A 21,503-nucleotide genomic window follows, 5' to 3' on the forward strand; every position below is an offset into this window, starting at 1 on the left:
TAGAAAACTGGACTGAACAAAAAAATAACCCAAAGTCATTAAATTAAAAAAAAAACCTACCATGATATTTTATTGAAGTTTCATGCTGTGCCTAAACATACAAGTGATTAAAAATGTCATGCATATTTTCTATACAATTTGACCACTTTGCAGTAAGTTAGAAGAACAGTCACTAGAACCACACTTAAGACAAATGCCATCATAAGCAATTTTCAAGAGAATATTTCAGCTGAACTTCAAAATGAAAACCAAAAGCAATTTGTCACACCTCTACAGCATTGAAAAGTTTAAGTATAAGTTAGAGGTTAAGAGAAAATAACTCAAATTGTGCTGGACAATGGTAAAAACTATCTACCAACCATCACTACTTGAGCTGAAGTAAACCCTGGTTTCATAGAAAAAAAACTTGCAACATATCAGATAACCTTGTGCTATAGGATACAGCTGATCAAAGTAAGTTTTTCACATCATTTTACCCATGAGAAATCTAAGATACATGAAAAAAATTGTTTAGGTCACAAGACACTCAGCAGCATGAATTTTACAACTGAAACTCTGCAGCTGATGTCAAAGTACACAAGAATTTCTACTGAAAGAGTATTTCCCTCTCTTCAATTTCACTCCTGAACCAAACAAAAAAATCCTATTATGAACACAGGAGTGGAACAGTTTGCAGAAAGAGGGATGGGAAAGACCTCCCTGTAATTGATATGGTAATCATGTTTGAAGAGGTGTAATACATTTGAAAAGTCTTCTTTCTAGACCTTCTGAAGTCTAATTGGTAGAAAGCCTTTCACTGTTTGTGGAAGGTTGCTGGGTCTTGGTGTTGTCTTCCTGTCCTAGGTAGGTAAGATTCATTGACTTTTTTGAGCAATGAGGTCTGTGTACAAGCAGTCATCTCCTTCTGTATCCAGTCAGTTGCTGGTTGATAAAAGTGTTCTAGGAGCTTAAATCATTCAATTTGAGTAAGCATTATCATCACTGTGTTACAATGTCCTGTCTTCATTGAGATCCCAAAAAAGTAAGTGCCCAGGAGGGGAGGTACACAAGGCCCATGGCAGTATCATCTACAAGTACAGCACAAAGGGTAGAGGCTGGACTTGTATAATAATCCAGTTTCTATTTAGGCACCTAATGAAATATTTTCAGGAATGCAGCACTCGAATGCTTCCAGAGAACTTCACTAACACCAGTGGTAGACCCCAGTGAAAGTCTTACCATGTCACTTGAGAACGCTGCTGTCCATCACAGGTCCTTAGCTATGTCTTAGAACAAAAGGACTGAGTAGGGAGGAAGCAGACAAGCTTGATTTTCAGCTACTTCAGACATACAATTTAATTTATTGCTGAAGTTATTCCAATACAAGCTTCCTTATTCAGGTCTGACTAAGCTGTTGTTACTACAACACATATAGGAAAAACTCCCTACAGCAGCATGGCAGAAGGTTAACTTCAGCCTGCAATGTCTGATCTTAATATAAGATGTCAAGGCATCACCATCTGAGACTGCTCAGCCTTTCAAAGACAAGGTTCAAAGTTACACATAAATGCTGAAAGAAAAGCATATAGACTCAGCTTAGCAATTCTGACATTTTTTCCGTTATTCCAGGAACACATATGAGAAACAAACTGACTAGTAGGTGAACGCTTGTCTCTACAAAACAGCAATCTCTACGTTTTGTGCTTCAGCAGTGTAGTCCGGAAAGACTAAGAGCTAGTGACAAGTATAAAAAAATTATGAAAGCTTGAAAATTCATTATTTATCAGTTATCATTTTTAAAAAACCCAAACCCTTGTGTTTTGCCTAATAAGATGTCAGTGTTTAAGAATACACTTGCATATTACTATTACTTAACATCTTTCAGCAACATGCACAAAATAGTAATATAGGTGGCAGTAAAACATCCAATGCTGTTTTAATACTACCAGAAATGCTGGGCAACAGTACAAATTAGTTACAAAACAATAATACTGACAGTTTTGCATATCTGTTAAGTTTAGTGAGGTAATGTTGATACTTTAAAAACTCATGCCACTTCTGCACTGCTTGTTTTTATTGCTGAATTAAATAAATCCTATGATTTTTTAACTGCACTGCACCCTAGCACACCTTAACACTAAGAATATGATTTCTTAGTCATCCCAATGCTACTACCCAGCACAATGCCCAAATTCAATTAATACTTGTCCAGGGAAATTATATTTGAAGAAACTCTCACACCACTGGAGTCACCTGCTACATGATGGAGGGAAAAAAAAAAATCTCATATCCTGCCAAACATCATTTTAGGTTCTCTTCACTGATGCCTTTTCTGTAATTCAAAATAAAATAAATACTGCCACCAAAAAAGAATTTGCCCTGTTCTATTTTCTAGGTAAAACTTTAATTGTAAGAGTCCACAAGTTAATAAATAGTCCCACTCCTTTTTCCTTCCAACAGAGTGCAGGTAAAGTGCAGCGGGAAGCACCAGGAAGCCCTCTATCCAACGTATGGCTTTGTTAGATGCGGAGCTGGTAGCCTACCTCATTGAGCGTAGCCAGGTCTCCTTTCTTGTCCACCACCGCAGGCCTGCGAGCAAAGGAGGGAAGAGGGCACTGCTCACCAGCAATCCCACACTACCATGCGGAAGTGGAGAGAGCAGTTGTCAAAACAGGAATGGTTTACTTCAAAATAGGACCAACTACATCTAATTTTCTCATCATAAGCACAGTCCTGCTGGATTTGTCACATGAACTAGTGTGACCGAGCTACTCATGTGGGTTGCCCCTGAAGCCAAGCACCAGCTAAGAACAAGTCATCCCACCCTGAGCTCCATGATGTGAGCCTGGGAGCACCCCTCTCCCTCTGACTTGAGGGAGGGCCTAAATGAGTAGCTAAGGCTAGACACGTCCCACCTGTGATCTACCCCAGAGCAGGACTCTGGCTTTTAGAATAAAGTGGAAACAGCCAAGAGCAAACAGGCACAGCCTCTAACATAGCCACAGCACGTTGTCTCTCAACCTGCCCATTCCTCTTGGCTAGGTCTGTGAATGGCTAGAGCCCACCAAATAAAAAACACAAGATGAACTCCCTTCAGTCTCCAGGCATCTTATATTCTGATACAGTCCAGCCATTCACTTGAGTAATCACACACACACATGCTGTTAGGTCATTTAAGTACATCAACAACCTGAACCAAAAGAAACCTTGAGACTGAGCCATCAGTCTCTCCCTATTTAGCAAGCAATGGAAAAGCTCCTGCAACAAAGTTGTCAAACTGAAACACTCCTGGTGATTTATAGTCTATGGAGGTGTCTCTAATCTGAGAGTTTATTCCAGGCTCTTAGCTATTTTCACACTAAGCCATATATTTGCTTTTCTAAAGACAGACATTGTTTAAAATACATGTTTCTCCTAGTAGACTCCACAGCACATCTGCCTCACTGCAAAACCTCAGATAAAGCCTAAGTAGTACAGCATGAAGCTGGTAACAGCCCCAGTGCTTTCCTACAGCTCCTCAGACCTAGTTTCCAGCTCTTGCACTTACTTTTCACTCATTATGCAGCAGATATGACCCGTGAGTTCACACACACAAGGCTGATGCTTCCCTCCTCGTTGCATGCTGCCTGCCCGTTTCTGCGACGGCGCTCTGGGCAGCCAGCACAGCCATGGGAGAGGCAGCGCGCAGCAGGCAGGCTGACAGGCCAGGGAAGGCCCTGCCCTGCCTGTGGCACGCTGCTGGCTGCATGCACCAATCTAAGAGCTGTACCGCTGCTGCCCTAAGAGGTGGGGATATATAGCTTACATATATCAACACATATACATGTGCGGCAGAGCCTCAGAAATATTTTTTTAATTCTTTGATTCAATGAGTGGGGTTTTTTTGTTGTTGTTTTTTGGTTTTGTTTGGGGTTTTTTTTTTTAAGAGCAGTGCTGCTAACAGCAGATCTCTGCTGAGAATTTGCGCAGCATTTGAGAGCTGGGGACATTGCTATGGACAACTAATGCTCTTCTGCCTAGTCACACATTGAATGCAACCTGTTTTTTTGCCACTTATCCAAGCACCTCTATTAACCCCATCATCCTGTTTGCAGTACTGCCCTGCACCCTGCCTCGGGTTTGTCTCAGTTTGTAAGTACTTCACAGAAGTGAAGGAGTCTTCACTCATCTCTGTCACTTGCAGGAAGGGATCACGCCTGAAGAAATAAATCATTGTAAGATAGTTTGGATTTTTCCACTTTATTCCTTCAGAGCAGATGGGATTTGACTAGCCAGAAAACAAGCTACAAGCTGCATTCCTCAGAGCTTGCATAAGTGTCAGAGACCAGCAAGAGATGCACTGTATGTTCCAGCATGCCTGCCCTTCCTCTCTCCCTCCCTCAAATTTAGGGATCCTCTTCCCTTCCCACCCTTTTCTCCCTCCCTCCAATTAAAGCCAGAATATGGTTTTAGTTAAAGCATACCTGGATGGTTCTACCTTCTCTGATTATCCAAGAGAGAGGGGGAGTCACTGCACACCCATGGCAACATGCCCATTTCCACTCCATGACAATTCTCTAGCTTGTAGCTACCAACAGACTGTCCTCCATAAGGTTTCTCTTCAGGGTTTTAGGAAAAGGCAAGGATTTTTTGGAGCAGAGGCACTGCAGCTCCTATTCTCCTTGGCTGGCAAATGACCTGACGTCAAACATCCCCTCTAGAAGCAAGAGACCTCTGCTGTACTCACCCATCAGATCACACCTCCTGTCCAAAGTGCCATGGTAATGAGCAGCTGAATAAGCGCTGCATAGCTGCTGGGTACACAGTATTCCTGAGCTGTCTGCATTGGATCTGCCTGATTTTGTACATCCTAATATAATATAATCCTAATATAATCCTGCCCCCTTGCACATCGTAATATAATGGACTAACGGAATTTTCCTTTCAACAGCTAAATTAGGCCAGAAGCACACAAGACCAGTGTTGCTATGACACTCACAGAGCATGCATGTGTTAAGCCTCAGTATAAAATTAAAAGGAAATGGATCTGGTGAACTGACATTTAGGGGCAGGCTGCCACATGATGCTCCCATCCAAACTCATATCAACACTCCCAAACCCCTCCAGCTGCAGCACTTCTATTAGGGATGAAGCACTGCATTGCCTGTTCCAGCACAGTGGCTTGCAATTTACTGCACCCTCCTGCTTTGGGACTTCAGAGGATGGACAAGCAGATGCAGTAAAGCTTCAGACTTACTAGACAGATTCACACCACCCTATATCCTCTTTATTCATCCTGTCTGCTGGCCACCCTTAGCAGGATCACATCAGCTGTGGGCTAAGAGCACATAGACTGTTACCATAGCTTAGTTAATGAACTGCAATTTGATTACACACCAGTCTCCTACACAGGCACGTACTGCTTATTGCATTGCCACCCATGTCCTGCAACATACTCTATCTGCCTTGTGGCTGTATTTTCAGGCTAAAACACTATCGTGGGCTTGCTAGTGGCCACCACTGGCATTTACCTAACAAACTAGTAAGGAACCAGGATGAGAAGGTAAAGGGTTGGGGCTGTTCTGTCCTTAAGCACTGCTTCAGCCTTTGTACTTCAGAAACAATCCAGCAAAGACATACCAGTTCACCATTCCAGTTCACATATTTTTTCACTGGGAGATTTCTCCCAGCAGGCCCGTATAATTTTATTGTTGACAAAAACCAGGCTGTAATAACAGCTTGTCATCAGCAGGTGAAGCCTCTCAAATGAATGTGTTATTCAGCCCCTGCTAGAGCAAAACACTTCTCTCCCCCTCCTCTACAAGCTCTAAAAAGCTGTAATTACAGCATGTGAGTAAGAGATCCACAAAGAAACAAAACAGTGTTGATAAGCACGGCCATTCTTTAGCTAGGATTTCAGCCTAAAGCCTAGCAAGCCTGAAAGTCTTTCCTCTTCTGTGCATAACACAAAGGCCTCTCGCTGCAACTAGGTTCTCAGAGATACATCAATATGCAGAAGAAAATACCCAATTTCCCCTCTTGTATTTCTTGCGCCACGTCAATTGCTGTACACGCTGGTATGTGTCATTCAGCTCATCCCTAATGAGGGGATGCTGTTCCCCCTTCAGATCTCTGAGACCTCCTGTTGAAGAAACCAGTAGATACTGATTTTGGAAATGAAAGGGGTTTATCACAAGAAGGGAAGTCCCTACAGCAGCACACTCCTCTGCAGCATCACTCCCACTGGGGCAAAAGGCACAGTCAGCCTTCGAGCCACCAGCACCACTGCACAGAAGAAGCATTTTAACATCAGGAACCCAGTTCTCCCTGGCATCACTCTTCTAACAGAGAGCAGCCTCTCAGATCTGCTCAAGGGCCCTGGACCTGTTGAAAGCTCCTTCACTCCCCTTTTTGCTTCCAAGCGTACTGGCCAGGCTTGTGAGGGGGCTGTGCAGTATCCGCAGGGCTGTCACACAACCACAAAGCATGTGCTGCAAGAGCTCCCACCTGCTCAGAGATGCTTCAACGCCTTCCGCTAAAGCAGAGATGAAGGTCTCGTGGAGTCTGCTCTCTATCTCCTGCTCCCTGCATCATGCTATAGCTGGGTCCTGGATCTTGTATCATGGTGACCCAGGGTTTATTTTAGAATAACTTATAATTTGTTCTACATACAGAGTGACACAGCAGAACCACTGAGCAGGTAACAGGTGTTGAAGCCACTGCAAGGCCACCAGTACTTCACTTGTCTTTCTGTCCTGGAAAACCAAAGCTCCCAAAGAGAAGTCAGGCGCTGCAGAGCAGCCATGTGCCCAGCGGCTCTCAGGAAACCAGCCCAACTAGTGAGTCTCCAAGCCCAGTGAGACTCAGTCTTTTCTCCAGACATACGTGATCCACTCCAGCAACTGCCAAAGCACTATGAGAAACCCAAAGATGAAACCATCCTTCAGAGCAAATCTAGGAGGTGAAGAAGGCTGGAGCAGCCAAGCCCATTACAACTATAATTATCTGTTCACTAAGCAAGGAGCTCTCAAGTGATGAAGCCCAAAGTTCAGCATTGTGGACTGAGTGTGAATTCACACATAAAAATAAAAGCCTGCTGTGAAATCATCTGCTGCTAAAGTATCTTGAAGCTATCTTTAGAAGGTTAGTCTAATGTCTTTGTTAGCTGCTTTAAAATAAATAAATAAGTGCTGAGACAGTAGTCTGGGGGCCTATTTAAAAAGCGATCATCATAAATATGTGACTAATCTGGGTTATGTATAGGCTTTCACAGTTGTCAGCTTCCTGGCTTGAGGCAGTACAGCTAAAACTCAACTCTTCCAGTCTAAGGTATGGAAGTCTGAATTGCCAGTGGCTGTAGAAGGCCCGTGATCTGGAAGCTCAGTTTCATCCATTTAGAGGTATTGCATGCAGTTAGTGCACCCTTCCCCACACAGTTAAACTACTAGCTACGACGCACAAGGGAAGTAGTCTGGGATTTTTTAAGCAGATTAAAATCAAAGAATACAATGCAAGTCATGTTTCTGCTTTGGCAAGAAGAGAAAAGGTTTACTTTTTCAGCGTCTCTGTAAGTTGGACAAACCACTCCACCAGAACAGCTCAGTACAAAGGCTCATCACAGAGAATCCAATTTCTGTCTGAGTGACCATGACAGCAGGGCACCTCACCACCACTAGCAGATACATCCTCCTGTTTTTAATACCTATGTCTTAACACCATTAAATGTGATCAAACTACTTTCACTCCTGTACAGGTGTCTGTGGTGGTGCAGCTCCCCCAGGGCCACTCTGATATCTCAGGATAAGCCATGCATGCTTTGGGAAAACCTCCCATTGTGCTGTTATTTTGATTACAAGTGCAGCCACTTTTGGGCATCAGGTACTCTTTGGCCACACCTGGGCCATCTGCTGCCTGAACTGTGTAGCAGAATGACTCGGCACAAATTGTGGCCAGAATGTAAAATAATGACCAAAGCCAATCATCTATTTATAGATTATTATATATCTATAAATAGCGATCCAAGGTAAGACCTTTTGAGCCCTCCAGGACCTCAGTGGGCTGTGTGACCCAGTGTCTCCCCCTGAGCTGGGACACCTATAAGGACAGATTTCACGATGATCGAAAGATCATCCATCAACGATTTTGCAAGGACTTAAAGGCCTGATTTTGCAAGGTTCACTGACCAACTGTTGATGAATGCCAGCACATAAAAGTGAGTAATTAATGCAACTCACAAAAGGGAAATTTTAATCATAGGTTAACCTCTCTGTATGCAGGTAAAGTTTGGTCAGAGCTGTTGTATCTATGCACATGCATTTGCAGTTTGGTTCAGAACTATTTTGTCTGTGTGGTTCAGAACTGTTTTCTCTGTCCATCCATGTGTGTGATTTGATTTAACCTCCATCTGTGTGCAAGCCTGCTGTAAGTTTCAGGTGATCCTTCCCATTTTTAAATCTTTAAGTCGCAAATTTGCTTGTAACAAATTCCATCAAATCACACTGTTAAATTGGCTGATGATTAAGTACTGTTAAAATTATCCAACCTAATCTTGTTATCTCTCTCAGAAATATTAATAAATCTTAAATTGCTGCTAAACCAAAACTGTGTAACAAAATCTCATTCACAACAGTCCCCTGCACCCCAAGCTAGGTTCTTTGTTTCTCCATAAAGTGGACTGTATAAAGATTTGTCCTGGTTTCAGCTGGGATAGAGTTGATTGTCTACCTACCAGCGGGTACAGTGCTATGTTTTGAGTTCAGTAGGAGAAGAATGTTGATAACACTGATGTTTTCAGTTGTTGCTCAGTAGTGTTTAGTCTGAAGTCAAGCATTTTTCAGCTTCTTATCCCCAGCCAGCGAGAAAGCTGGAGGGGCACAAGAAGTTGGCACAGGACACAGCCAGGGCAGCTGACCCAAACTGGCCAACGGGGTATTCCATACCATGGGACGTCACATCTAGTATGTAAACTGGGGACAGTGGGGGTGGGGGGATCGCCACTCAGGGACTAATTGGGTGTCGATCAGTAGGTGGTGAGCAATTGCACTGCGCATCATTTGTACACTCCAATCCTTTTATTATTACTGTTGTCATTTTATTAGTGTTATCATTATCATTATTAGTTTCTTCTTTTCTGTTCTATTAAACCGTTCTTATCTCAACCCACAAGTTTTACTTCTCTTCCCGATTTTCTCCCCCATCCCACTGGGTGGGGGGCGGGGAGTGAGTAAGCGGCTGTGTGGTGCTTAGTTGCTGGCTGGGGTTAAACCACGACAAGACTGAAAAAATAAAAGGGGAAACCCACACTTCCACTTTCAGAGTCATCCAACACCAAGTTGAACCAAGCAAAAGCCACTGGACCCTCCAAGGACTCCCCCCCATGGAGGGGCCATCAGGCAGCAGTAAGCACAGCAATGCCAGGACATCAGCAATACCAGCAGCTTCTGGAGCCTCTCAGGCAACCAAGACACCCAGTAGAGTTTTCCTATATATGCCAGTAAGCATCCAAGTTTTGTACAGCAAAATAATATGTCATCACCCTCAACTTCTGACCCACCAGTGATGGCAGCAGGAATACTCACGATTTGTCTCTTCTGCACGCCCGTCTCTGAGGGCTGGCTTGCCTTCGGCGAGGGGACAACGATTTACCCCGTGATCGCTCTTTCATGGGAGAATGGGCACTTGAAGGTTTCAGAATCTGCGAGAGATGGGGGAGGGAAGGAAAAGGCGTTCAATAAAGGCAATGATTCACTGAAAATAAAAAATAAAAATAAAGGGCCTCATACAGTAGTGGGGACAGTACACAAAGACCCTTCAGTCCCTTGGAGCTTATTCAAACCCTGCCCAGGTTAATAGGAACCCAAAGCTGTTATCATGTGATAGCTGTTCAGGGGCCCTCTGCAAAAATTAGTTAGTGTCACCAATTCAATTCCCAGCTAAATACTGAAAAAAAGGTCTCATCTGCAGCCTTCTTCAGAGCTGGCAACAGCAAGGGATAAGAAAAATGGCTTTGAGCATCAGCTGAAGGAAAACTCACACAGCTAAATCACCCTGTCCAGCTTTCCTCTCTGCAGAGGCGACCACCTCCCAGGCTGGCAGTTGAACTCTGTGTGACAGTGGGACTTTTCAGTAGGTCTCCTGTCCAAACGCACACTTGCCCGCATCCCCCAGGCCCTCCAACCTCAGAAGCCCATCAGCGTGACACTCACACTCCAGGCTATCTTTAAGGCCTGATACTCCAAAGTCAGCCCCCTCACAACAGAATCCCTCTGAATCAACTCGCTCAAATTCTGAATTAACTCAAGGGAAGAGTCAGATGCAGGGCCTTCAGCCTTCAAGGGTTCAGGGCTGTGGTCCTAGCCTTGAGGCACTTACAAGGACTGGACCCAATGTCACAGCTCAGCACAGACAGAGCTGGTCCCTCTATCAAAAGCAAGTACTAAGTTCAGTAAATCATCCACCCATATAGACTTCAAGTAGAGACTGCTTCAGCTGTTTGTTTTCTCGATGGTATTAAAAGTGCATGAATAGAGAAGAAGGGGGGAAAAAAAGCTTCATTACAGCTGTAATCAAGCACGTTTGCTCAAGGTGACAGTATGGTACAAGTTGGCCCTCAAAACTCCTTGGCAGGTCAGGAGAGGTGGCAGCAGGACATAGCGGCTATGATGCTACTGTCAACACTCACCCCAAGGCCAGGGCACGGGGGCAGGTGCCTCAGCCAAAAAGGCACGCGGCTGCTACGTAGGAACAATTCCTCAGCAGGGCAGGGGACGGGAACCCAGAATAACTTGGACGCGATGCCGCATGCCTCTCCACAAGAGCCAGCTCCATACTTAGCAACACACCTGCTCTGCTCCCCCTGCCAGCAGCGGGCTGGAAAGGCACCAAATCCCCTACCACCATGACCACAAACAGCTCCTCGCCCACGCCAGCCCCAGAGGCACGGTCAGGGACACCCCTCATCCCCAAGTGCAGCTAAACCCTCCAGCCCCCTGGCAGCCTGCCCTGTCTCCCCGTCATTTCCCTCTGGGCTCTTCAGTCCAACCAACCAGCAGGGAAGCACCAGCCTGTCAGGTACCCACTTTCCTCACCCTTCCCATGTAACCTACTTTTGCAATTTAGCCAAGGATGGTGGACATCAGGCAGCGCAGGGCAAGCCCACTGGCATGCCCTGCAAGGAGAAGCAACCACTGACACAGCTGTCCCATAGGATGCCTTGCAGCTCAGGTGCAAAGAGCAGAGATCCCTACCTGCAACCAGGCCACCCACCCCACCAGCTCAAGCCCCAGCCATGCTGGTTCTTCCTAGCCACCTTCTTCCAGAGTCAGTAAGAAAAGCAAACTGGGCAATAGCTCCTTGATGGCCAGGGATGAGTATGGGTTCCAGTGTTTCCCAGGCTGAAGGGGAGATCCTTGAACTAAAAAAAAAATAGCTGTAAGGGCTTGAAAACACACCAAACCCTGTGGGAGAATCACCGAGACAGTTGTAAGCACACCCCCAGCCCATCCGATACCACCTTAATCTCAGGCCAGGGTCAGTCTGCTGACATGAAGCAAGACCAATCTCTGCACGATGGGACAAGGCGCACCCGCCTCCAAGTCCACGGCCCAGGCACACAGACCTACCTTCATTCTCATATCCCTGGCAAACTTCTCCAGCTCCTTCCTGACTTCTGTGCGCATCATTTTGGATACATTGAGGACCAGCTGTTTCCACTCGATGGGCTGAAAGCTGTGTGGCTCGTGTGGGACATATAATCCGATTTTTACTTTTTTGACTGAATGCAAGTACTTTTTATAGGAGTCTTCAAATTCAAAGATGAGGTCACTCAGAGTTCGGTAAGTTAGAGGTTTGTCCATCAGATCTGATCGTCTGCTCATGCCCAGCGAGCCGTACCGGCCGTTGCAGTAAATTCCAAGCACCACATGATGAAAATAGTTCCCTGAGAAGTGGGTTTTAAAGCTGATGGGGAATCGTTCTACAGAGGGCTGCCCATTCGTTAAGTATCTGGTGTGCACGTCAAGGCAACAACAGCGCTGGGAACAGAGCACGCACAATTACACATGTAAGACATCTTTAGCAGGTTGGTTGTTTGGGTTTTTTTTAACTAGCAGGGCAAGCACTTTCTCCCAAACACAAGTTTATTCTCGCTGTGACCCAGAAACAGTCAATGCTGCCAAAGCCCATTTCACTGCTTGGAGAATAAGATGCAATGGTTCAGGCAGGGAAGGGCCTGACTCCTAACCACGCTTGGGGGGAAGGAAAAAAACACAACAGTGTTCAGGTCAGCACACCAGAAGAGAGACCACCCTCCCCAGATCTGTGGGAACTCCCCCATTTGATACCAACATCAAACTCCCATGCTCCCAAAAGGGAACAATGTTTCCCTCCGTTTCATGCTGGAGCTTGGTAGGACTCAGGTTATGGATCCTCATTTTCCCACATCTTCAAACAGCAGAAAAAAGTCTGAATTTATTCCTCTTCAGGGTGACAGTCTGCCTTTCCATCTGTAAACTGGCCATCGGCATGGCCACTCTTCATACAACAGCGTTTTTGCATGTTACCTTTGTAACACGTTGCTGAGTCAAACAAAGTAAAGCTCCCAAGCGGATAATTAATTAGATAAGCTCAGAGACATGGTCAGGAACAAACATTTTAGAAAGTAAAACATGTCCCCTGAATCACTGGCTGGCCATTTCCAATGCACCACGTGCAGAGGCCGGGACCAAGCTCTGTAACAGCATTATAGGTGATCTCAGAGGGGAACTATGCGTGGGTCCAGGTTGTCTCCTCAGGAGGCTGCTGGCCTGTGCCAGCGGGAGGAGAGACTGAGATTCCTTCACGCAAGGAGGTTTGCGTCAGCACCTATGTTGCATGTGGCTCCCTGCTACTAATCCCCGGACAGCTGAAACCCACCCTGGCTCCACTGCTGACACGCAGCCCCTGGGACAGCAGGCGCCCTTCCCCTCTGCAGCTGAGACCCCCACCCACACCTCGGGAATGGAGGAGGGATGACCAGAAAAGGCTGCAGCAAGACGCTCCAGCCCAGGGTTACTCCAGCCAAAGGCACCTACTGTAACCCTGGAGCCATACCCAGAGGCAGACACTGTCAAGGCAGTCAGTCAGGGCGGTGCCACTACGAAATATGCCAGCCTGAGGGGCAGCACTGCCAGGATAGTGTCAGGGCAGCCTGAAAAATGGAGGAGTGGGGTTGGTTCCCACTGGCGCTGCAGGAACCAGCTCAGACCAGAGTCCTGTTCTGGGCATCTCCAGCATCCCCTCCTCTCCCTACCCTATGCACAAAAAGGAGGACTTTAACAGCAGCGAAACAAGAGCCACTGCACAGCTGAGATGCCCTGGGATGTTACTGCAGCCAGCCTTCCCCCCCGTCTGCATAGCATGGCTGCCCGACAGCTGCTGGGAAACTGAGAACACAAAAAGCCTTTGCACTAATACCGTAAAACACAATTCGGGCTTGGTTCTGGTTCTGCCCAGCCTGACACCCCACCTCACCACCAGTGCAACTCCCTGGGATGCTGACCCCCTGTCCACACCCTGCATTTCACCTCTTCTCTCTACAGGGATGCAGGAATAGCATCCAGCAGCTCTCATCTGTCTCTAAAGCATTTTCTCGAGGGGATATTTCACCCACTTGATGGTTGTTGAATTTCACATATTCAAACTTTTGCCCTCCAGGTAAACACAGAAACCAACTAGTAAGAGATTCGTGAACTGCCCAGAATCTGAGGTTGAGAGCAAGGAGTTAAACCTCTGTACAAAAAAAATGCAAGAAAAACACATTGGCAATAATCTTTCAGAACAGCCACAGGGAAGCTTTTCAGTTCAATGTCAAACATATTTAATTGCACTCAGTGCTAGATGTCATCAGCTTTAGCAGTCTGGAGAAAATGTATTAGAGGGTATAAGAACGGACAACACTATGGGCCCAGCTCCTGGTGCACTTCAGTATCTGTACAACAGTAAGTCTGGACGAGCGTGCAAAGCAGAGTCCAGACCTCCCTACTGTGCACATAACCCCTCGCCCAGCCAAGGCTACGTGTGCCCACCTCTGCCCATCTGCTGCCCCACCTACATCAAACACAAACACCCTGCAGCAACTGTCAAAGTTCACCCCGATACCAACTACACAAACACAGAACAGAAATAGCTCTATTGCCTTCGGTGATCTTGCCGGATCACTGTTGCACTAGCACTAGCTTCTCCAAGAAAAGCCTCACACCATTGGTAGAGTTAAAGATCATAAATACACTGCAAGGTCAGAATGGGGCCCAGCACTGTTACATCAACTGGAAAACTCAGCCCACAGTCACCTCATTTAAAAGGTCACCTTGCTCCAGGCCTTGAAAGGAGCATCCTCTGTACATCAAAGTCATGTTACAATAATTTGTATCCTACAGACAGATTCTTGCAGAAGCCCATTGTATTTATCATTCTGTGTAACTGAAAAAGCAGTATCTTTTATTAACACCTATGAAGCTTTCAAACATCGCCACTATTTTTCCCCTTCATTATGAAAGGGTTTTCTCTCTGCTCCCCAAGTGCCTTTCTATTAAGTCCACACAAAGCTTTGGTGGCCACCTGCCACACATACACACTTCTGCCATGAGGTCTCGGAGAAGTTGCAATTTAATCTCATTAAATACTAGGTAGGAGTAAAAGAATCTTTTGAGGATGGAAATTACCCACCATCAAATAACCCAGCAACAACTGCTGCGGAAATTAACCTTTAGGTACAGGTTGCTTCTGCTGAGTGACTAGTTAATGAGAGCCCCCACCCGAGATGAAATACACAGCAAATGGTCTGGAAAGGCACGTCAGATCTTCCCCTCCATCCATGCATCATTATTATTTCTCTTCCTTTCTGCTCTGCTCAAGGAGAGCTGTATTGTGGCAAACAAAAGGCAACGACACAGCAATGCCACAGCTGTAATCACACTTTTGAGCTGGGACTGTAACTGCAGGATGGAGAGTCAGGGAGTAAATTATGTGCCACAATAGAGAAGCAGTGCAGAGCAGGAGAGGGCAAAAGCAGCTGTAACGAAAGCTCAGTGGCCTCCCGATCCCAGGTCTTCATGTAAATCAAAGCAGCAGAAAAATAGCACTGAGGGATGCTGATCTTCTTGGAGATCACACAAGAGGGACACCAATCTTCTGGCTGGCCACAATCTTGCCCCAGTATCCCTCCTCTTCCCCCACATCCAAGAAATGCACAAGGGTGGTACCTGGAGCTCCACCAGGGTCTCAAGGGAATGGCTTGGTACAGCATGTCCCCATCCCTTGGACATTCCCAAACCCTGCCCACCCTGACTCTCAGCTCTTCTGCAGCCTCATGCTAGTCCTTCAACCTCAATTTCTTCCACCCCACACAGACCCTAATGCCTGCTGGCCAGGGCTGCGTGTATTAGGCAAATTATGAATTCTGCTCTTGTACCCCAGGGGGCTGATTTTGAAAGAGACAGGTTTGGGTCAAAGGAGTGTGAGAAGAATTGGGCCCAAAGCATGCAACATGCTTCGGGCGTGACAGGCCATTGGGGTAAACCAATATGGGTCTATTAACAAGTAGGATTTCTTGAGCACACCAATACTGCTAGCAGCCTGCAGAAAGGGCTGGATTTCCCATGCCAGCATGCAGCTCCTACGGACCTGCAAGTCAACACAAGCACACCATCCTCTGAGCCACAGGTTGTGCTTCCCATAGTCCAATCACCTTCACCACCCAGGCTCACACAGAACCTAGCTTAGATACTTGGGAGACATTCAGATCCCAGACTCAAATACAAGCAAGACTTGGGACACAAAGCCTGCACTCTGGCCACCACCTGGATCTTCCTGGGCACTGAAGCAAAGGAGGAGTAGCATCCTTAGTCAGTTCAAAAGAAAAGGGGAGAATTAGTTAAGGTGTTAGCTGAGTCAACCCCTTAGTTTAAAAATCTGGAGCAGAAAGGATCTGGATGGGTTTTCTTTAAATCCACAGACTCACACAATGACTCAACCAATGTCCTTCTGTGGTTTGGGGTTTGTGTTTTTTTTTCTCCACCTCCTGGTAAACTCTAGTATCAAAAATGTCCCACAAAGGAGTCCCAGCATCTTCCCCCCCAGTACAGACCCTTTGCTATGCAGGTGCCCCCACTGCAGAGCACAGAGCAGTTCCCAGCCAGAAGAGAGATTTGAAGTCCTTCACCTTGTTTATTTGCCAGCAGCAACTTTTAGAAAAAATGTTCTCTATGTTCTCTCTTGCCCCCCCCCCCTTTTTCCCCCCTCTTATTAACAAATGATCAGAGCAGGACCTTTCCATGTGCCAGCACTGTGGCTCCAGACTTCAAACATTTCTGGAAATAGGTCTTAGCAGCTGACAGCACCAGCCAGGCAGCAGCTGGTTCCCCCTGGCTAGGTGACCTCGGGTTACTTGCCACCAGCAGTGTTCCCACCACCACTAGGAACCGCAGCCAACTGTACAGGGGGTGAGGGGACACACTGCAAGGATCTCAGCCCACCTGTGTTTAAACCAGCTTCAACTGGAGTTTAGCTGGGGGAAAAAAAACAGTGCCTTTGCCAAGCTGACACGCAGCAACCGTGCAAGGGGTGCGCTAGGAGCAGGTGAGGAGATAAATACCATCCCTGCACTGTGCCACCCCTCTGCAGCACCAACAGGGACCCAGACCCGCAGAGACCCCGAGGGGCAGGGGACATGGGGAGACCCTCCTCCTCAGAGGCCTGAAGGAGAAAAGCCCAAATGTAAGACAGTGCACCAAGGCCCTGCAGAGCCCACAGCAGCTTGAAACAAACCAAGACATGCTCAGGTTTCAGATATAAGTGCCAGACCAGCCTGCCAACGCTAATGCCCAAGCGGGTCTAAGCACCTAGCTGTCCCAGTGCCCAGACTTACAAGTGCTTCTCCTCCAGCTGCAGGAAGACCCAGTATCACACCTGACACCTTCTGGGGTCTTCGCTACAAGTCCCACTCTGCCTTGCAAACCAAAGACAAAAAAGGGAAAGCCAGATGAACCTGATATTGAGCAAATGAGTGCCTATTGCACTGTTTGTGCCAATCAATTTGTTATTTATTAGTTTGAAATTCTCCCTTATTTAATTCAGACAAGATGACATTGCAGTGCTTCATGTCCTAGAGGCCAGCAAGGGTGGGTTTTTGCTGAAGTCTGGTTGAGATGAGCAAACCACAGGGTGTCTGGTCCCCTCCTCTTCTGCTGCTCACAAGGGCTGGGGAAGTGTGAGCAGGCACCCTGACCCATTGTGGCAGGCTGTGCCACAGGGCACGAGCAAGCTGAAGGGGATGAGAGCAAACAGAGAAGTGAGGAGGCAGCTTTATTTACGCTAGCAATGCTGAAGCTGCTAGCTCAGAGTGAGGAGGTGGAGCAGGAGGAAAATAAACCTCATGCTTCAAAACCATCAGATAAGACTTCAGTAAAAACAGAAGAGCTATTTTTCTGAGCAACCAAGCAACTGCTTGCAATGTCAGAGGGCCTCCAACCACCAGTATTAAACACTTGGAGAAGTTTCCAACCACAGCCTGGAGTGAGACAGCACTTCCCACAGGCTCCAGGAGTGCCAAGATCCCAGGTTTGGGATTGCTTACTCTGAGGCAGAGGGCTACCAAGCCCACATCTGGATGTCATCTGCATGGAGAGCCCAGGTTCCCCCCGGCAGCTCCAGTGCTCCTGAAGGAATGGCTCATGCAGCTGGCTCAGCCTCCTAAAGCAGGACTACCAGACTGGCATCCCTTGTTTTAGGGTGCCTGTTCTCCAGTACCCAGCTGCAGTCTGATGTGATGAGCTTAAGAGTAGACCGTGATAATGGAAGCGATTAAAAGCTCTGTCCCAGCTCTTCCCAGCTACCAGAGGGGCTGCAGATATTCAGCAGGACCCTCCTTGCCCACATGTCAGTTATCAAGTGGGTCAAGCTGTGGACAAGTATACAGGAGGCAAAGAGGGGCACTGCGGGGACATCAATATCCTGCAATGACTGCAAGAAACTCTCCCCCTTACTTCTCACTCCCAACCCAGGGATGTACCTGCTAGGCAGCAGGAGCAGTATGGGCCCAGGTCTCCAGCGACAATAAACATCATCCACTGATTAAATGCCCAGAAGGTATAGTGCAGCAGCTGTTAAATCATTTCTCCCTCCTGAGGCACTTCTGCTCTCCTCTTCCTCATTTAATCATATTATTGGACAGGGGGAGGTCTAATACACTGCATGGGTCTGACTGTTACCTCACATGAACTGGAAGAAGCACACTGAAGGCAACAGGAGTGAGTTATGTTCACCCGACACAGACGCTCTGCAAGACTCCCTGAGGAAGGATGCACCCATGCCACTTCCTTCTCCCCCTCTGATATTTTGCTCTCCCCATTTTAATAAAGCAAATACAGCACGGATAAAATTCCCTTGCACTTTTTGGTTTACTAGTCCCTTTCTTGAGCACAAGTCGTTTGGATCCTTGCTCAGAAAGGATGAGCTGAACGAACCATTACTCAGGTGATTTACAACTGAACTGAGAAATGCCCTGGGGAAGACAGCAGGAGGAAGACCTCTGGTTAGGCACTGACAAGCAGACCATGTAAGCAGAGAGATACGAAGCCAGTTCCAACAGCTACACAGAGAAGAGCCATGCAGGTTGCTGCAAAATAGAACTGGAAGATCTGTATGAGCTTTCAGTCATCTCACAGCAGCTGCTCCCTTGGTGCATGCACACAGGGTAGCTCAGTAGTTTAACTCATTGCCCTATAAAAACGCTACAAGATCTAGTGCAAAGGCAATTATGCAAAACTTAATTCTGCACCAAGAGGGATTACAGAAGCATTTTATAAGAAGTCGCATAGTAAAAGGCAATTGCACGAGCCAGCAAGCAGTTCAATTAAAATGACATCTTGCTAAGCTGCTCTGCACGAGTCAGCCTTTGAATGAAGGCTCATGCCAAGGGTCTGCTGTAGTGGGCTGTACTCTTTTTGGTATCCAAGCAACACGGCAAAGCCTGCCAGCACACAAATTACAAGCAGTACCTTATTTCCAGAGACAGAGAAGGGAACCAGAAGCTAGCACACACACATAGGGATGCTCAGCTCAGACATATGTGAAGGCATTGGTTTGACGCTCAGGAGATGGTAACTGCATCTCTTATCTGGTAACTGCCTGACCTTGGAAAGCAAGTCGCAGCTGCTGGCCTCACCGCATCTGCATCCAGAGGGCAATGCTGAAGATCAAAATCACACAGCTGAGAAAAAAAAAAAAAAAAAAAAAAAAAAAAAATCAGCAAACTTCCCCATGTGCTGTTACAAAGATGCCTCCCAAAAACCCACATGGTGCACATGCAACACGTCACTACAAGGTTCTGCACAGGCACAGGTTTTGTACCGGCCACTTTCAAAGCACACATACTCAGACAGCCCATCCACTCACCACTGCTACACTCTTTGTGTACTCACACCTCAAGCAAAATACTTAGGTTTTATATTGCATGGATCTTTAACACATCTGATACTGCACCACCACCCCAGCAGATAGTCCCTGTTCTCACACAGGAGACTTCCAAGACAGCAAGTAGAAGTCATAGGAAGACAGGCCTGTCCCATACTCTCCCCAACCTAAGCCTTCTCAATTAAAAAAGAAAAAAGTTTTCCATAAACTTTTTTTTTTTTGAAGTAGCATCCAGAGACAGGAAGATTCATCCAAATCTTAAAAATCCAAAGAAACTTCAGATTACACCAAATAATACAAAGCATAGCTTTCAACTATTTTGCTTCCCCCACCGCTAAAAAAAAAATTGAACCAAAGTCAGGTTTTTGGCAAGCGGAAAAAGCCCTCTTTCCAAATGAAAATAAAACGGTCAAAACTTTTAGATCAGCAAGAATACTTTTAGATTATCATGGTCATCTGTACGCCACTCATCACCCTCTACTCATGCGGTATGTGGAATAATCAGTTCAGTGCTAGAAATACAGCGCTAGAAGCCACATTGACACTTCTCAGTACCGCAGAGCAGCATCAACTTCACCTGGGGATTATCTCCCCCAACCCTTTGGTCCCCAAATAGTTTGGGACACCACCCTGACACAAGGGCAAGCACAACAGATCCACTGACATAATTTCTGCTTCTGGGAGGGCATAGGTTTGAGTCTCTTGCTGACATCAAGCCCCCAGGACCTCCATCCCTCTAGCTGCATGCAGACCTTGCCAGCATTTGCAGGGGGAGCCCCGTCAGCCAGAGCCACCTTTCAGACTGGGACCTGAAGGCTATCCCTGGCACACGGGGAGCCGAGCACAGCCATGAGCAGCACCCGATGCACACCACGGACCTCCTAGCACAGCGGAGACCGCATCTGGCAATGAATCTCGCACGCCACACACTTGCTCTGCCACGTCCCCTTCCCACCCCCGCAGCAGCCACCCCCTCTCATGAGCCAACACCGGGCACGACCTGCCGGGCTCTGCCGGCCCCTTCTCCCACGAGAGGGGGCAGCAGTAGCAAGCAAAACACCACAGAGACATGCCAGAAGCTGGTTTGCTTCGGGGTTTATTTTGGCTTGGGTTTTTGTTTTGTTTTAAATCCAACTTGATCAGTTGTGGTAAGACGTATCTGGCATACAATTATTCCTGTAACCCTCCCTCACCCTCCTCTAGTGTTTTAGGATGATGCAGGTTGATTTATCAGTGACAGCACAAGAGCATCAAGAAGCAAGTCAGTCTCTAAATGAAAATATTCTTGGTTCTTTTTTCTGAGACTGAATAGGAAGCAAGCATTATGTTAAGGTAAAGCTTAAATGTTTAACTATTATACACATATGTTTCTGCACAAAGCACAGCTGTGGGCTGAGACACAAAAACATGACTTAACTGTGTAAACATCAGACATAGAACAGAACCTGCATTCCTCAGGTGTTACCAAGCTGCGACAATAACCGGCAGAGAAATACTAACGAAGAAAACAGGGATTGTGTAAACAGACACTTATCTGGGCACTTTGGGTCAGATCCTGACATTATGCAGATTACCAGGGCAGGAGGCAAAGTTGGCATGGCCAGAGCATGACACCTGTGAACTGGGCACACGGCATCCAAACTCCTACCAACAAGCCTAGGCAATTCAGCAACTTGTTGATCAATACCACAGCAGTCCCCTGAGCTGCTAGCACTCACCTTTGGCTGTGACCATCTCAAACACCATCCAGGAAGGGCAATATATTAAACAGTGCTGCAGTAGAAAAAGTCATAGGCATGCGAAAGGATACATCCCCAGGATAACTGCTTCAAGGCATTTGATAGGTAAGGACTCCCTGGTCATTTCTTTTGCTGTCTCCATTAACCTAGGACAGAAACAAAAAAGTTTTCAGTCCTTTCAGTTGAAGCAGTTGACAGGAATCAAAGGGTCTTCTCGTACACCGAGAGCCAGGAGCCTCCGGTTCTTATCTCAGCAAGCATTGGTGAACTCGATTCTCCTCTTCAGCAACTTGCCAGAGCCCTGTTGACTTCTAGAGGATGACTGGCAGGGGGGAAGTGTTTGGCATGCCAGTGCCT

General features: G+C 46.7%; 1 protein-coding gene across 3 annotated transcripts in view; it reads right to left on the reverse strand.

Annotated features, from left to right (window-relative positions):
* Nucleotides 1–45: 45 nt before the first annotated feature.
* VASH2 (vasohibin 2) overlaps nt 46–21,503 on the reverse strand; it is a 38,709-nt gene continuing 17,251 nt past the window's right edge. For 2 of the 3 annotated variants that reach the window (XM_030034837.2, XM_030034836.2), the window contains 4 exons: nt 21,218–21,292; nt 11,580–11,961; nt 9,537–9,652; nt 46–2,568 (listed from right to left, as the gene is read on the reverse strand). In XM_030034837.2, the coding sequence (XP_029890697.1) occupies nt 2,499–2,568; nt 9,537–9,652; nt 11,580–11,961; nt 21,218–21,292 (643 nt within the window). In that variant the 3' untranslated portion in view covers nt 46–2,498. The remainder of the gene's footprint in view (nt 2,569–9,536; nt 9,653–11,579; nt 11,962–21,217; nt 21,293–21,503) is intronic. The other variant, XM_030034838.2, reaches the window with a different exon arrangement.

This window comes from Aquila chrysaetos, chromosome 13 (genome assembly GCF_900496995.4).
Source record: "Aquila chrysaetos chrysaetos chromosome 13, bAquChr1.4, whole genome shotgun sequence".
NCBI lineage: Eukaryota > Metazoa > Chordata > Aves > Accipitriformes > Accipitridae > Aquila > Aquila chrysaetos.